This window comes from Lycium barbarum, chromosome 12, assembly GCF_019175385.1.
Source record: "Lycium barbarum isolate Lr01 chromosome 12, ASM1917538v2, whole genome shotgun sequence".
NCBI classification, from domain to species: Eukaryota; Viridiplantae; Streptophyta; class Magnoliopsida; order Solanales; family Solanaceae; genus Lycium; species Lycium barbarum.
In genome coordinates, this window is record NC_083348.1 from 94,992,195 (window position 1) to 95,010,008 (window position 17,814).

At 38.3% G+C, this 17,814-nt stretch overlaps 2 protein-coding genes across 2 annotated transcripts; both read right to left on the reverse strand.

Annotated features, from left to right (window-relative positions):
* Positions 1 to 816: 816 nt before the first annotated feature.
* On the reverse strand, positions 817 to 1,653 carry LOC132624682 (uncharacterized). The gene is made up of 3 exons (XM_060339424.1): positions 1,400 to 1,653; positions 1,204 to 1,264; positions 817 to 1,092 (listed from the first exon to the last, which is right to left on the reverse strand). The coding sequence occupies exons 1-3, from the start codon at positions 1,651 to 1,653 to the stop codon at positions 817 to 819; spliced, it is 591 nt and encodes a 196-aa protein (XP_060195407.1).
* Positions 1,654 to 5,173: 3,520 nt separating this feature from the next.
* Positions 5,174 to 6,017, reverse strand: LOC132622112 (uncharacterized). The gene is made up of 2 exons (XM_060336646.1): positions 5,777 to 6,017; positions 5,174 to 5,564 (listed from the first exon to the last, which is right to left on the reverse strand). The coding sequence occupies exons 1-2, from the start codon at positions 5,833 to 5,835 to the stop codon at positions 5,393 to 5,395; spliced, it is 231 nt and encodes a 76-aa protein (XP_060192629.1). The 5' UTR covers positions 5,836 to 6,017; the 3' UTR covers positions 5,174 to 5,392.
* Between the last annotated feature and the right edge of the window lie 11,797 nt (positions 6,018 to 17,814).

Genomic DNA, 17,814 nt, shown 5'->3' on the forward strand with positions numbered 1-17,814 from the left:
GTTGACAAGCTATCATCCATGTGACTTGTTACCACATCCCTCCAATTAGAAACTTAATAGGGTATAGCCACGTTATACACATCTCAATCTATGCTAACAAGATATAGAATAAAAGTACTAAGAGATATGAATTAAATATGTAACTGTAAAAATGAAATAGCATAACACTGCAATTTATACCACTAGATTTGATAAACCAATTCCCATCTTTCCAGTTCACTCTTTAGTAGTATATTAATTCTATTATATTTCAAGTATAAAGTGTAGTGATTAAAAGAATGCAAAGTGTAGATAAAATGAAAAATCTTGTCGGCCAGAGGAATAGAAGAAGTAACAAGATATAGATAATTCAAACTCCATTGAATTGGTGTCATAAGTTTATAAATCTCCCAAAATACTCACTGAGCCTCTATAATTAGTAAGCAGAGGATACTAATACCAATATTAAAATATTATTTAATCAAGACAAACCAGATTTAAATTTTTTATTAATAACTGACTATAACAAACTTACTAAATCTAGATTAATTAAAAATAGTACTTATGTAAACAACTACTGTCACATGGTCTTTTATTCATCAACTATTACGACTAGTAAAAATTAAAATAAACAACTCAATCATCTCTAACCACAAAACCATCACCAATCAAGTGATCTATCTTTCGTTCAAGGTGCTCAAAGAAATCTGCTACATCCAAGTGTGTGATGTCAATTTGATTTTCAGAGATAAAATTAGCTTCGGGATTTTTCTCTTTTCTTTTAATTGATGCCTGATAAAGCTCAACCAAGTGCTTTGCCGTACGACAGGTACGTGATCAGTGTCCACTTCCACCACATCGATAGCATTTGTTTTCTGAGCGATGTGCTTCCGGCACTTCATGCCTATCATCCTTCTTTTTACCCTTTTGGTGGTGATTTTTCTTTGAAGAGTGATTAACACCAGGAAAATAATTTCTTCTTTGACCATTATAGCCACCACGACCACGACTATTATCATGACCACGACCGGGGCCACGACCTTTTCCACGCCTGGAGTAGTGGGCATACACCTCATTCACTTCGGGGAGTGGTGCAGCGCCAGTAGGTCGATTCTCGTGATTTTTCATCAGCAAATCATTATTTTGTTCAGCCACAAGAAGATGAGCAATCAAATCACAATACTTTGTGAAACCTTTCTCTCGATATTGCTGCTGCAGGAGCACATTCGAGGCATGAAAAGTGGAGAACGTCTTTTCCAGCTTATCAGAATCACTAATCTTTTCTCTACATAGTGTCAATATAGAATTAATTCTGAACATCTCAGAGTTATACTTCATAACTGATTTGAAATCTTGTAGCCTTAGATTGATCCATTCATGTCGTGCTTTTGGGAGGAAGATCATCTTCAGGTGGTCATACCTTTCTTTCAAGTTTTTCCATAAAACGAGTTGATTCTTAATAGTAAGATATTCAATTTTCAGGTCCTCATCAAGATGATGACGCAAGAATATCATAGCCTTGGCATTTTCTTGGTTGAATGCTTTATTATTTTCTTTAATGGTATCTCCAAGACCCATAGCATCAAGATGGATTTCAGCATCTAGCACCCATGATAGGTAGTTCTTGTCTGAAATATCAAGGGCAACGAACTCGAGTTTTGTAAGGTTAGCCATAAAATAGAGAGAATAAAAATATTACCTTAACCTTCAAAAATTCCTTGAGACGGTAGAGTCTCGTGCTGATAACGTGTTATAAAATGAAGCTTAAAGAGTAATAATAGTAAAGGATGAAAACAATAGAAATAGATAGACAAGAGAGGAGAGATTTTATTATTCTTCCAAAATGTGTTCCAAGTTCATCCCATGTGAAAACTTATGCCTCTATTTATAGTGCTACATATGCATTCAATATATGAGATAATGGAAGAACCATTATAATAGTGGAAGATAATGGAAGAACCATTATGATGGTGGAAGATAATGGAAGAACTATTAAGATGGTGAAAGATAATGAAAGAGGCATTATATTTGTGTAATGGACATCCATACTATATATTTCATAACAAACAGATCTTTATTGGGGTACTAGTTTACCATACCTTTTTTAAAGTTTTCAAATTGATCCTGCTATTTTAGTTTTGCCCCGTCCTTTAAAAAGTTTGTTGTTTCACTTTTAAATATACATGTATATGTACGTGTGTGCTCATATATATATGTTGTGTTAGATACTGTTCGTTATAGGATGAAAAAGCCATTACAAAGATACTTAAACGGACTTATAAGATATTGGAACTCTTAACTCTGCATGTTTCTTAGTGTATTTTTTCCGCTAATAGTTCTAAGCTTTTAAGTTCACATACTTAATTCCTCACTAAAAGACAGAGATAAATGATACTATATGAATATTTGGGATTTATGCTTTCTATTGAATGAAATTTGAGATTGTTGCCTTCATGAGATTATTTGATTCGATTTTAATTTGCACTCAATTTTAGAAATGTATCAATTGAATCCACATTTAAAAAAAATTAAAAAAAAAAGCCCCTTACCAATTATAATTTCACACAACATAATGAAAAAGCTATACTCCCCATACAATACGTAGCTCCCGTTTGATTCAACATTTTAATTTCCTTTCTAGTTTGAATTTTTATTCAGGACGTCACAAGTTTGGTCATCCCAAACGTGGAAAAACGTAATGCACATATAAACCCGTCAATTGGTTCAAATCGGTAACCGGACCGGTAAAATCGGAACCGGAACCGGTTTCTATTTTTTTGGAACCGGAACCAGTTAAATCGGTAAAATCGGTCGAATTTTTTTTTTTATTTTTAAAATTGTAGCCGTTGGGATGCTATATATAGTATACTTAAACATATATATATATATATATATATATATATATATATATATATATATATATATATATATATATACACGTATATGCTGTATTGCTGACTTGCTGTTAGCCTGTTAGTCAGTAAATATATAAACTTTACTTATAAACTTATATAACATATGTAAATATACCTACAATATACTAATAAATACTATATATATATATACTATACAAAAAACAAAAACAAAAAAGAGGTTTTGGACGTGTTTGAACCGGACCGGTTCCGATTTCGGGTTTTTAACTGATAAACCGGAACCGGTGGCCGGTTCCGGTTTTTTAACCGAAAACCGGCCGGTTTGTTAACTGGTTACCGGTCCGGTCCGGTTCAAACCGGTTAACAGGTTTATGCACATATGTACTCAAATGTCTGGGTTCTTTACGCCAAGTTTTGAAACGATCACTGATTTTCAATCAGTACCCAAATTGACTATATTGGTCAAAACTGGCCCGACAAAAGTTCATATCAAAGCCCCAAGTAAAGAACAGAGGAATTGAATTAACCAAAATCCGAAATTCCCTATCATGCCCACAACATCACTCTACAAAATTCTTGATTATTCTTAATGGATAACACAGTAGAATGTTGTTAAACTTTATTAATAATATTAGTTTAGTCCTCTTTGGCCAGATATGCAAGTACTGTTGAGTTTTATTGTGATAAATGAACGGAAAATGGAGGGGGGAAATGTGGAGGGAAAATGAAAATTTTGAATTGTTTTTTTGCTTTTTTGATAAAGCATTTCTCCCACATCGGTTGTGGAAATAGGGCCGTCTCAACTCTCAACAAGATTGACTGACTCAGACCAAACTTCATAAAGAGACCTTAATTTAAAAATAATAATAATAAAAAAATCATCATATATATTTTTATTTAAAGTCTACTTTTCTAGCTTTTTTAGATGCGAACTCATTAATTATTGTGTTATAATCTATTTGTTCTAATAATTCTTTTTCAATTGATAATATAGCTAATTCATTCAATCTCTCTTTTTGCATAACCGGATTCATATTTCCTAATTGACATATTTAAATTGAATAAGTTCTAATAATAACTAAAACAAAAATATTTACTTATGATAAGAATATCAACAATGACAAATTTTCAATGAAATATAAGATAAAGTTAGAACAATAAAACCTGGTTCAAGAATTTGATGAGTTGATATAATGATATTGAAATAGTGTTGCGCTGCTTCAATATAATGATTGCTTGTTGCAATGCTTGATAATTTGAAGAAGAAGCCATAAAGTAAATCTTGATCTTTCGTAAAACTAAGTTTTTTAGTAGGATGTTTAGGTGTTTAGGAGCTAAGAATTTTCAATAATAATAAGAGTACAATAATGATGAAAGGAAGAAGTTACCATTCTCTCCCCCAAACAAAATCTCCAATGCGGACCCCACTTCCCATAATAAAAGGAAGAAATAACTGTTAGTACTTCTTCCCAGTATCTCTTCAAACTTTCAATTTAACGTACACTTTTTTTTTTTTATAAAAAAGTAGTAAATATATGGGTAAATATATATATGTAGGGTGTTAAAGTAGGGCCCCCAGAGAGGTGGGGGCGCTAGGTCATTGCCTTATCTGCCTACCCTTTCAGCCGGCTTCTGTTAAAAGAAAAATTTTTGTGCTTAAATATAGATGCACTCCTTCTAGTTCCTAAAGTTCCTAAAGGGTTGAGAAGAAGATAAGCCTCTGCGTCGTTGTCGCTCGCTTGGCCCTGAATTTGGTCAAGTGATTGATTGATTGATTAATCTTTTAAAACTCAAAATATGACCAGTTTTTCTCGATCCGATTCTGACCCGCTGGTCTGTTTTCCTTCTCGGAATAATTTAAATTATTCCCCTCCATATATTAGAACACAATTTATCTGAAAGGGTGTAACCTTTGAGTTGCACCTTTATGAACCAACGCTTCTATGGCTATATATATCCTGCTAATCTATAAGATATTATTTACGAATTTTCTGACTTTCTTTCTCTTCTACTTCTTGTACGTTATAAAAAATTCGTGTGATTTACCGCTGTTAAGTGAGTTTGTTGTCACCGGAGTTTACTGTACAACTACAACAGTGAGTAAATCATCATTCTATCCCCCGAAAGGATATGTTCCAACACCTCGGATACACTGAGAAAAATTATTTCTATAAGAACACATTGTGAATTTCGTAGGCTCGATTTAATTCTCACGTAACTTTTAGATACTATTTTTTGAAATATTCCAGGAATCTTTTTATCTTTATTTTCGAATACAGGTTTATAACAAGTACGATATTAAGAATTTAACCACAACAAACTATTCGTAATCCAAATACACAAAACCACCATAATGCTTATACATCTTAGTGCATTACAAATGCACATACATTATTATCGTGCTACAAACAAAACCACATCATCCTTTACTTACTAGGTCCAGTAATTAAAACTGACATACGTTTATAGTAAGATGGAACTTGCAAGCAACATTCCTTACATTATTATTAAAAGTTAAAAAAAAAAAAAAAAAAAAAAAGTTATATAGGAATAGAGTTGGTGACTGAAGGATAAATCACGGTGGCTGGATGGCCCATGATCCGACGGCCCTTAGAGTGACGGAACACATAAACCAGTGCACCAACGGGCCATTCTACAATTGCTGCCGCAGCAAAAGCCAAGAAACCAAGTGTTGGACCAACCACCTTGCACCTGTCAATTCAGAATAAACGCAATAAAATTTAATTAAACTACCCCTAACTAAACAAGTATTGAAATTTAGTCACTTAACACTTAATAAAGAATCTTTTTGAAAAAAAAAAAAATTAAGCGAACACTCTTTTTGAACCTGAGCGCGAGTAGTACATTTTCTTTTTTTGCAATCAATTGACGCATAATTCGAGTCAAACGCAAATAATACTGACCTACAAGGGTTGCTAGCATTGCCACACTGCACACAAATTGGAACTCCAATACCACCCATTCTTTCTCCTTACTACGCAGTTGTGGTATTTGCCAAATACACAGTCAGAGAACCAGCTCGAAGAAATAGGAAGAAGAAGAAAGCTGCAATTTTTGTAATGTTACACACAAATTTTGCTAAAAGAAGCATGAATCGACAAGTTGAAAACCGGGCTATTAATAGGATTGTTCGCAAAGTGATGAATGGCGGTGATGATGTTTATTTAAACGTGGAATTGGACACGTGTTGGTTTATGAAGGTGGTGATAGAAGAGACGTGTTAATCAACTGTTGCATACCGACACGTGTCCATACGGGAATAGAACAATATTATCATACCCAAAATCGAGGAGTTGGAAGTTAGTTTTCTTACTCGGTGATTACTCGATCTCTTATTTTTACTTGATCACTGTATTAAAAGTAAATTTCATTTTTACTTGTTCATTTTAATATATTAAGATTTTTTTTTTTATTTTATCCTTAACATTAGTTTCTCATTTTCAAATCATTCTCTAAGTCCATGAGACTATATACCAATTAATATGAAAATTATAATAAAATACATAATTCATTTATTAATTCTTAAGGAGCGTGCGAAGTTACAAGTGGACAAGTAAAAATAGACGGAGGAATATTTTCTTCGTTTTACTTGTTTCTTCTAAGTTCCAACATTTTAGTGATAATTATTTAATTTTTGTACACGAAATTAATAAAAAAATATCACGTCAAGTTTTACATTTATTTAGTCAAATAGAATATATAATTTTCCCCGATAATGCCATTTATATTGAGACGTAATGAACAACTGGTATATATTCCGGCAAAAAATTATACGGAATTGGAGAAATATGGGTGCATGGTTCTCAAACAGATGTTTTTTCTGTTATCTAAAAGGCTTTCATGCCCATTTAGAACATCTAATATCGTCCTAAGAAATATAAAAAGAGGAGATAAAATGAAAAGACGGGATTGCTCAACTTATTTCTCCATTTTTAGCTAAACTAAACTAGTTTGACCATGGAAATTAGTTAAATTGGTCGGGCTCAAGTATAAAAGATAGGTCAAAATTTCCAAGTTATTCATACCACAAGTCGGAAATAAAGGTATCCCGCCGTGAAATTCTCACTTTTGAACTCTCGCGTATTGCTTTCATAATATTGGTATGTAATGTTAAGCCTATTTTCTTTCTTTTCCATCCCCATCCCCCGCAGGCGGAGCCAGAATTTGGATAAAAGTTTCTGAGTTCGGCCGAACCCGCCGCCAGTAGTATAGTGGCTCCTCAACATCCCCCTCCCCCGCGTTTACAAGACTAGGCTGAATTACATGTACATTTAATTTGATAAGGAGCATCGGATGTTTAAAATGGAAACTATAATCTTAGACCCAAAATAAATGCAAAAGCTCTACAAAAAGTGTGTTCAAATCTCTACAAGCTAGTAGTACTTCTTCATTTCCTAGTTACTACACTTAAAAAGAGTGTATACGGTAAAAATCGGACATATGTTAGAACCGGTAAGACCAGAGATTGAAGGAAAAGAGGGAATATCGTCATCTGGTCCGGTTTCTCCATAGCCGAATTGATCGTGGCCGTTGGTCCGAACTGATTGTGGCCGTTGGTCCGGGAAATCGTGGCCGTTAGTCCGGGAAATCCTGGCCGTTAGTCCGTTTTGGCCCGGTCTCTATGCCACCGATGGTTCGGGGACTCTTCCCGAGGGTTCATCACCGTTGATCCGGACAGCCGTTTGCCCGTGTATCCGTTGGTCCGTTATGACCGTTGCTGAAGCGCATCAGTGGTGTCACATCATGGTCGGCTACCAACTATGCGTGTGTCAGACGGTGCCGTCAGTCTAATCCCACCAAATCCGTGCAGAGCTGTCCTTGTTGATATTATTTTATTAGCTCACATCATATGAGACCCATGGAGGTCACACTATAAATAGAGCACATCCCTCTCCTTTGTAGGGGCTGGCTCCCTGGGATCATCAACATTTTTGTACTAGAAGATATATACAAATCTCTCTCTCAATATTAGATTTTGGTCCGGAATCATTATGTTCATCTCTATTACTTGTTCAAACAAATAATATTTATATGTTAGTAGATGTATAAATCCACAGTGGTCCTCTAAGCATCATCGTTTTCTTCACATCTTAACCATACGAATCTTGTATCCATCAAATATATCGAGATTCAAATACATATCCTATAGCCGCGTATAAATTCAATTGATTTACCAAATTCGGGGTAAACAGTTTGGCGCCCACCGTGGGGCTAGGATAATAGTGGTTTTTGATCTTGATCTTTATCTTACCCATCAAAATCAGAAACATCTACTGTTCGTCTCTGAAAAAACGGGCCAAATGGCTAACAGTGGGCAATCTGGTCACGCCAACAACAACGAGATCGTGGCCGAAAATGAAGGCAGCGGGCCACGAGGATTGCCAAACCCCACTAACCCTTTAAATACTAACAATTCGATTACTTTGTCCAAGACACAAGTCCGGAAAGAACCGGGTACCCCGAATGATAATATTGACTTGCGTTTAATTTTTGAAATGTTGAAGGAACAGAGAGCGGCGATTGCTGAACAGGGAATCGCAATAGCCCGGTTGCAAAACGGAGGAGATGAAGCGACCCCGGGGAAGACGAAGGGTGTTGTCGAAATCGGAAGAAACGAGCCACGGATGGTCGAGAGTAACGGTTCCGGAGCCGGTTCCTCCACCGAGGTTCTAAAGATGCTCGAAACTTTGGCAAAACGGGTAGACTCGACCGAAAAGAGGGTCGAGACGTATAACTCCCGGGTGGATCAAATACCGGGGGCTCCACCTTTGCTAAAAGGGCCAAACTCGAAAAGGTACATTCAAAGGCCTTTTCCTCCGAGTGCGGCCCCGAAATTGATCCCGAAGAGGTTCAAAATGCCGGATATCCAAAAATATGACGGCACAACGGACCCTTGCGAACACGTGACCTCATACACCTGTGCTATAAAAGGCAATGATATGGAAGAGGATGAAATCGAATCCGTGTTGCTGAAAAAATTCGGGGAAACTCTGGCAAAAGGAGCATTGACTTGGTACGATCATCTGCCCGAGCATTCAATCACTTCTTTTGAAAAGCTCGCCGATGCCTTCATAAAAGCACACGCCGGAGCCAAAAAGGTGCAGGCTCGGAAGGCGGATATTTTCCGAATTGCCCAAAGAAACGATGAGTTACTGCGTGAATTTGTCAGCCGGTTCCAAAGGGAACGAATGGAGCTTCCCCCGGTTCCGGAGGAATGGGCTGCACAAGCTTTCACAAAAGGGCTCAATGTTCGGAGCTCGACGGCTTCGTTCAAATTAAAGGAAAGCTTGGTGGAATACGAGGCTGTGACATGGGCAGATGTCCATAACCGGTACGAGTCGAAGATTCGGGTGGAGGATGACCAACTTGAGCTTCCCCCGGTGCCCGTAAATATGAACAAAAGTCTGGAGAGACCAAGGAAGAATTACGAACCAGAGGCCAGATCGTCGAGGGAGAGGTACCAGCCATATTCTCATCCGGAGAAACCAAGCTTCAGGTCGGACTAAGGTATGGACTCCTCGTGTTTTTCTATTGACCTCTTTTTTTTTTTTTTTGCAAGAAGTCAAGTACCGGATAAAGTTAGAATCTAGGTCTGAAAACACGTGTTGCACTCTTTTCCTTAGTACGGTTTTGTCCCAAAATGGGTTTTCCGACTAGGTTTTTAATGAGGCAACAAGTACAACGTGTTACTCAACAAAGATAAGGGACCAGCACCCGGAAACTCGAGGTCACACCCTCCGAAGTGGGGGCTTGATAGCACTCACCCGACCTCGCAGCTCGGATAAATACTAGGGGACTTATACCCACATCGAGGTTTACCCCGGTTAGTGGAAAACGGAGGGGCTCAACAAGTCAAGACCGGACCAAACGATCATAATGAATCGTGTCCCATTCAACATTTGCTACGGCAAAACTAAGGCCCGGCCACCGGCCATAGCCTTCGACGTAAGGACCAAACGATCATAATAAATCGTGTCCCATTCAACATTTGCTACGGCAAAACTAAGGCCCGGCCACCGGCCATAGCCTTCGACGTAAGGACCAAACGATCATAACGAATCGTGTCCCATTCAACATTTGCTACGGCAAAACTAAGGCCCGGCCACCGGCCACAGCCTCCGATGTAAGGACCAAACGATCATAATGAATCGTGTCCCATTCTTCATTTACTACAACAAGGCAGAAGGAATTAAAATTCTCATATGTACAAACATTTTGCAAACGCAAAAGCTGGTATAACAATATCTCGAGTGTCTTCTTGTTAAAATACTCTACCCCGATGATTATCGCCGTATTTCGACATTACTTCATTCGTATATACCCTATTCCGGGCACTACGGTCGAAATTCGACAAAGGCAACAAGGTCATAGTGAACCGAGCCAAAATCGTTAACCCCTCAAACGGGGACTATTACATCGAAATTTAGTTAAGGCTGAGATTCAGGTGTCCAAAAAATACCGGCCCTAAAAATGCCTGTCGTGATTCGAAGACGTCTGAATTCACAAAGCATAAGATAAGTCCCACGGGTAAAAACTCCATCAAATTTCCGGACAAAACATACCGGATGAAGAGAAAAGCCAATATTCAGGCACAGCGCGGAATAATGACTCCGAGTCTACTTGCCCTTAAATCGGACCGACAACTCGGGCGAAGGTTATAACAGATATTCAAGCAAAAGAATAAAGAAAATCAAGAAAAATGCGTGTTCCATTTATGCGAAGGTCTTTACACCGGAAACCCCTACAAAAGCAAAAAACAAAAGGCTAAGTACAGCCCCTGGTCTATCCGATATGGATGAATCCGGAGTGTTCGGACATTGTCCGCTCGGAGTCGCGGGAGTCAGTCTCGAGGGCTCTCTTAGCTTCTTCCTCGACCCTCTTAGCCTCAAGTATCAGGGCCGGAAGATCCGCGAAACCATGCCCGGCTTGCTCAAGGGTGACCCTCCGAGACATCCACCGTTCATAATACAAACGATGAACCAAAGGGGATAAACGGTTAAATCAGCAACAAACCTGAGATGGAAGATGATTAGAGGTGACGAAATGAAGAGAAAATAAAGTGAAGTGAAGAAAATAAAATGGAGGAAGAATGAAATGAAGCCGTGATTCATCCACTTCCCGTACTCCGATAAAACTACGACCCGGAAAGTGTGGGGGCTATCTGTATACGGTAAAAATCGGACATATGTTAGAACCGGTAAGACCAGAGATTGAAGGAAAAGAGGGAATATCGTCATCTGGTCCGGTTCCTCCATAGCCGAATTGATCGTGGCCGTTGGTCCGAACTGATTGTGGCCGTTGGTCCGAACTGATTGTGGCCGTTGGTCCGGGAAATCGTAGCCGTTAGTCCGGGAAATCCTGGCCGTTAGTCCGTTTTGGCCCGGTCTCTATGCCACCGATGGTTCGGGGACTCTTCCCGAGGGTTCATCACCGTTGATCCGGACAGCCGTTTGCCCGTGTATCCGTTGGTCCGTTATGACCGTTGCTGAAGCGCATCAGTGGTGTCACATCATGGTCGGCTACCAATTATGCGTGTGTCAGACGGCGCCGTCAGTCTAATCCCACCAAATCCGTGCAGAGCTGTCCTTGTTGATATTATTTTATTAGCTCACATCATATGAGACCCATGGAGGTCACACTATAAATAGAGCACATCCCTCTCCTTTGTAGGGGCTGGCTCCCTGGGATCATCAACATTTTTGTAGTAGAAGATATATACAAATCTCTCTCTCAATATTAGATTTTGGTCCGGAATCATTGTGTTCATCTCTATTACTTGTTCAAACAAATAATATTTATATGTTAGTAGATGTATAAATCCACAGTGGTCCTCTAAGCATCATCGTTTTCTTCACATCTTAACCATACGAATCTTGTATCCATCAAATATATCGAGATTCAAACACATATCCTATACCCGCGTATAAATTCAATTGATTTACCAAATTCGGGGTAAACAAAGAGTACTTGTTTTTTTTCCCTGAAAAATGAGGGCGATATGTATATATCAAGAACCAAAACCACAACTCTAAAGTTTGAAGCAGCACCACGATTTGCTTTATCTCCAAACTTGTGATTCAATAAGTTGCGAAAAATCTAATGTTCAGATAATCCAATCTACCAATTGTTCTGTGGCTGTGGTTTCACCTCGGAATTTATGTCTTGACGCCTGGCCACATAGACACAAATAATAATATATAATTATCCCCCATTTGCCTCACACATAAAAAAAAAGAATTGCACTTCTTATTTTCACGCCACCAGACTGACTTCTGAGTTCTGAGTTCTGAACAAGGGCTCACACAACACTTGGCTCTAACTATTTTGAGCCAAGCAGCTAGACTGCGAGTACGGGCATCAAGTATCCAAATGAGTAGAAAGTTCTGAAACTTTAATCTCAAGCGGAGTAGAAATCCGAAGATTTTAGTCTCCAAACAACATACAAGTTCGTTACATGCAAACAAGAAAGAAACATGTTTATTTTATTTTGTGCACAGCACTGTTTTATGTTAAAGAAACAATTTTTTTTTCCTTTCCCGTATAACGTTCTGTAATCGGTAAACAACAACTAATGAACACATAAATAATGTATTAAATTCCTTAAGTTTGTTATCTCCCGTGTTCAAAACCAGTATAAAAAAAAACAGAAACTGGAAAAACAGAAACTGGAAAAAACAGAAACTTCGAAAACAACAGAAACTTCGAAAACAACAGAAACTGTTGGGAAAAAAATAATAATGTAGAAACATCCGAGACCACAGAATACACTGTGTGTCCTTAAGGAATTTAACCCCCTCACTGTACCCGAGGTTGCGGATTATTTCCTCCCAGGATAAAACGGATGTACCTGTCGCAGGAGTGGCGGTACCTCAAACGCCTACGACTTCGGCGAACTCAAATATGGCAACGAAAACACACAAAGACTCGATAATTTATTTTTGTGAAAGAATGCAGATGCAGTGAAAAATTCAGTAGTCGAAAATTGAGGCATTGCCTCAGTTTATATAGCCTTGAACATGCCTCTTCAGATTAGGCTTGGTGGCTGTTCGGAAAGGTCATGCCTTTTCCGAAAAAATAAGAACGTTGGGAAATTTAATTTTTCCTTAAAAAATTTTTATTCCGCGAAAATTTAATTATTTATTAATTATTTTACGGCGGAAATAACAAAATAATTTCAGAAAATGAAGATTGAATTTAAATAAATTTGGTCCAAAAAGATTATCAATCAATCAGATCATTTGACCAAATCCAAATCCGAAGCCGAGCCGAGCGACGACGACGGCGCGAGGGGAGTCCCTCTTCTTGACCCTTTAAGAGCTAAAGGAAGTGCTTTCTAATCTAAGCACATAACTTTCCCTTTCTACCACCAATGTGGTACAAGGCTCCTTTTCAACAGAACTTTGCTTTGAACTTCATTTTCCTTCCATTATCTTTTTTTTTTCCCTCCATTTCTCATTCACACCAACTTAGCTAGCTTCAATCATTAACTAGCTTTAACAATCCCCCACATGAATGGGGAATGGCTATATGATGGAAAAACATGCATGACAAAAAATACTGTGTGATTCGTAAGCAAGAATTAATCGCATCTGGATAAGTAGATTTCTCTTTGAACTTTCCGTAGTGAACATATGTCGGATATACTCGGTCAATCGGTAGATTTGATATCTTTGAACCGTCGAGCTTTGGTGTATACCTAGACAACCACATGTCACACAATTAACCCTTTAACCATCTTTGGTTCTCATTGTTTTGTTCGTTTCAGCCATGAACACTCCTGGTTCATAAGTGCGTAGAGAATTGGCCTCACAGAATTCTCCTTGAAGCGGCTTACACTTTACACTTACATAGGTGATTCCCAAATGTGTCATCCCGTAGATACACTATTTGATATACCCCGTATCAAACTTGGAAACCATTAAAAAGTCGTAATGCTTTATCCTGGTACTGAACATTGTCTCATCACGAGAATGGACCACAAAAGTTATTGTGACAACGTTGAACCGTCATCAATGACTTTGTTTGATCTCTTTGAACCTAGATCTTGGGATCTCCAGTCTTCTAGGTAGAGTTACCGCCACGATGACTTGTCCTCGGCCAAAGTCCCATTCCCCTCGATGATATTTCAACCACCTCTCTAGTTAGGCCTTTAGTTAGCGGATCCGACACATTATCTCTTGACTTAACATAGTCAATTGTGATAATTCCACTAGAGAGTAGTTGTCTAACGGTATTATGTCTTCGTCGTATGTGACGAGACTTTCCGTTGTACATCGCGCTCCCGGCTCTTCCTATTGCCGCTTGACTATCACAATGTATGCATATAGGAGCCAACGGTTTGGGCCAAAATGGAATATCTTCTAAGAAATTCCGGAGCCATTCAGCTTCTTCACCGGCTTTGTCTAAAGCTATGAACTCAGATTCCATTGTAGAGCGGGCGATACATGTCTGTTTGGATGACTTCCAAGACACTGCTCCTCCACCTATGGTAAAAACATATCCACTTGAGGATTTAGTTTCAGTTGAACCGGTGATCCAATTTGCATCACTGTATCCTTCAATAACTGCAGGATACCTATTATAATGCAAAGTAAAGTTTTGAGTATGTTTCAAATACCCCAAAACTCGTTTCATTGCCAACCAATGTGTTTGGTCGGGATTATTAGTGTAGCGACTTAGTTTACTTATAGCACACGCAATATCAGGTCGCGTACAATTCATGATATACATCAAACATCCCAACACTCTGGCATAATCCAATTGAGAGTGACTTTCACCTTTATTCTTTGCAAGAGCAAGGTTCATATCAATTGGTGTTTTTGCAACTTTAAAGTCCAAGTACTTGAACTTTTCAAGTACCTTTTCAAGATAATGAGATTGAGACAGTGCTAGACCTTGAGGAGTCTTATGGATTTTAATTCCCAAAATTAAATCGGCAACTCCTAAGTCTTTCATATCAAACTTACTAGCAAGCATGCGTTTAGTAGCATTTATGTTAGCAATGTCGCTACTCATTATCAGCATATCATCCACGTACAAACAAACAATGACGACGTGGTTCGGAGTGTTTTTAATGTAAACACATTTATCACATTCATTTATCTTGAATCCATTTGACAGCATCATATGGTCAAATTTTGCATGCCACTGTTTAGGTGCTTGTTTAAGTCCGTAAAGAGACTTAACAAGTCGACACACCTTCTTCTCTTTCCCTGGAACTACAAACCCTTCAGGTTGTTCCATGTAAATTTCTTCCTCTAACTCTCCATTTAGGAAGGCTGTTTTCACATCCATTTGATGGATTTCAAGACCGTACACGGCGGCTAACGCTACTAACACCCGAATAGATGTAATCCTCGTTACCGGCGAGTATGTATCAAAGTAATCAAGACCTTCTCGTTGTCTAAAACCTTTAACAACTAGTCTTGCCTTATATTTATCAAAACTACCATCAGCTCTCATTTTCCGCTTGAAAATCCATTTGGAACCTAAAGGTTTATTCCCTGGAGGAAGATCAACCAATTCCCAAGTATGATTGTCCAATATGGATTCTATCTCACTATTGATTGCCTCTTTCCAAAATTGAGCTTCCGATGAAGACATAGCTTCATTGAAAGATCGAGGCTCATTTTCCAACAAAAATGTTAGAAACTCTGGTCCAAAGGAAGTAGACGTCCTTTGACGTTTGCTGCGTCTTGGATTTTCCTTATCAGGAATATTTTCCTTTGTTTCTTCCCGAGGTCATTTAGATTCTTTGCTAGACGACTCACATTCCTTTTTATACGGATATATGGTTTCAAACAAGTCAACATTATCTGATTCAATTACTGTATTCACCTGAATGTCGGGATTTTCAGATTTGTGAACCAGAAACCGATATGCCTTACTATTTGTGGCATATCCTATAAAAACACAATCAACGGTTTTAGGTCCTATTTTTACCCTTTTGGGTTTAGGAACTTGCACCTTGGCCAAACACCCCCACACTTTGAAGTATTCCAAATTGGGCTTCCTTCCTTTCCACTTTTCGTATGGAATTGATTTTGTTTTGCTATGGGGCACTCGATTGAGTATTCGGCTAGCTGTTAGAATAGCTTCCCCCCACAAGTTCTGGGGTAACCCAGAACTTATTAGCAAGGCATTCATCATTTCCTTTAGTGTTCTATTCTTTCTTTCTGCAATTCCATTTGATTGTGGCGAATAAGGGGCAGTCGTTTGATGAATAATACCATATTCCAAACATATTTGTTCAAAAGGAGATTCATATTCACCGCCCCTATCACTCCTTATCATTTTAATCTTTTTGTTAAGTTGAGTCTCAACTTCAGTTTTGTACTGCCTGAATGCTTCAATTGCTTCATCTTTACTATTAAGTAAATAGACGTAGCAATACTGCGTACTATCGTCAATAAAAGTTATGAAGTACTTCTTTCCACCGCGAGATGGGATTGACTTCATGTCACAAATATCTGTATGGATTAAGTCTAAAGGACTTGAATTCCTTTCAATTGACTTATAAGGATGTTTAACATACTTAGATTCAACACAGTTTGACATTTTGATTGATTGCATTCAAACTTAGGCAATACTTCCAAACTAATCATTTTTCGCAAGGTTTTATAATTGACATGTCCTAAACGTGAATGCCATAAATCATTTGACTCAATCAAGTAAGACGAAGCAGAAACTTTATTATTATTAGCAACAACCATTACATTCAGTTTGAAAAGGCCCTCTGTAAGGTAACCTTTTCCTATGTACATCTCGTTCTTACTTATTACAACCTTGTCAGAAACATAAACACACTTAAAACCATTCTTCACTAGAAGTCCGGTAGATACTAGATTTTTCCTAATTTCAGGAACATGACAGACGTTGTTGAGAGTAACCACCTTGCCAGAGGTCATCTTCAACAGGATCTTTCCATAACCTTCAATCTTGGCTGTTGCAGAATTTCCCATGTAAATGGTCTCGTCGGGCCCGGCGGGAGCATATGAAGCAAAGGCTTCTCTAACAGCACAAATGTGGCGAGTGGCGCCAGAGTCAATCCACCACTCCTTCGAATTTCCCACTAGGTTGCACTCAGACAACATAGCGCACAAGTCATCAACTTCATTGTTTGTTTCAACCATATTAGCCTGACCCTTCTTCTTTTCCTTCTTTGGAGCACGACAATCTACAGCTTTGTGTCCGATTTTTCCACAATTGTGGCAGTTTCCCTTGAATTTCTTCTTGTTGGGATAGTTCCTTGGTCCCGATGCCTTTTTCCTCTTTTTCAGATTAGTTGAGGCAGTTTCAACAATATGTGCTCCCCCTATGGTTGATCTCCCATTTGCCTTCTTCTCCGCTACCTTGTTATCTTCCTCGATTCTCAACCGGACGATGAGATCTTCCAGTGTCATCTCCTTTCGCTTGTGTTTCAAGTAATTTTTGAAGTCCTTCCATGAAGGAGGCAACTTCTCTATCACTGCCGCAACTTGAAACGCCCTACTAATTACCAAACCTACACCAAACAATATGTAAGTAATAGTGTACTGAATACTTTCGATACAGGTATTAAGCAGATTTATACCTTCAGCGAGGAGATCGTGGATGATAACCTGCAACTCTTGAATTTGAGTAACAACAGACTTGCCATCTACCATTTTGTAATCCAGAAACTTGGCAGCGATAAACTTCTTTAGTCCTGCATCTTCTGTTTTATATTTCTTTTCCAACGCATCCCATAGCTCTTTTGATGTTGCCACATTGCTATAGACATTGTAAAGATCATCCTCCAGTCCGCTAAGAATATAATTCTTACATAAAAAATCTGAGTGCTTCCATGCCTCAGTTACAACAAAACGTTCATTCTCAGGTGTTGATTCCGGCAGAACCGGAACGTCCTCCTTAATAAACTTTTGAAGGCTTAAAGTAGTTAAATAGAAGAACATCTTTTGTT

What these genes read in the sequence shown, in the direction of transcription:
- LOC132624682 (XM_060339424.1), bottom strand. Translation starts at nt 1,653, where the DNA reads ATGGCTAACCTTACAAAACTCGAGTTCGTTGCCCTTGATATTTCAGAC. An exon ending in TGGAAAAACTTGAAAGAAAG is followed by an intron (nt 1,265 to 1,399) that starts GTATGACCACCT and finishes GACACTATGTAG; the next exon opens with AGAAAAGATTAGTGATTCTG. An exon ending in CCACTTTTCATGCCTCGAAT is followed by an intron (nt 1,093 to 1,203) that starts GTGCTCCTGCAG and finishes AAAAATCACGAG; the next exon opens with AATCGACCTACTGGCGCTGC.
- LOC132622112 (XM_060336646.1), bottom strand. Translation starts at nt 5,835, where the DNA reads ATGGGTGGTATTGGAGTTCCAATTTGTGTGCAGTGTGGCAATGCTAGC. An exon ending in AATGCTAGCAACCCTTGTAG is followed by an intron (nt 5,565 to 5,776) that starts GTCAGTATTATT and finishes CTGAATTGACAG; the next exon opens with GTGCAAGGTGGTTGGTCCAA.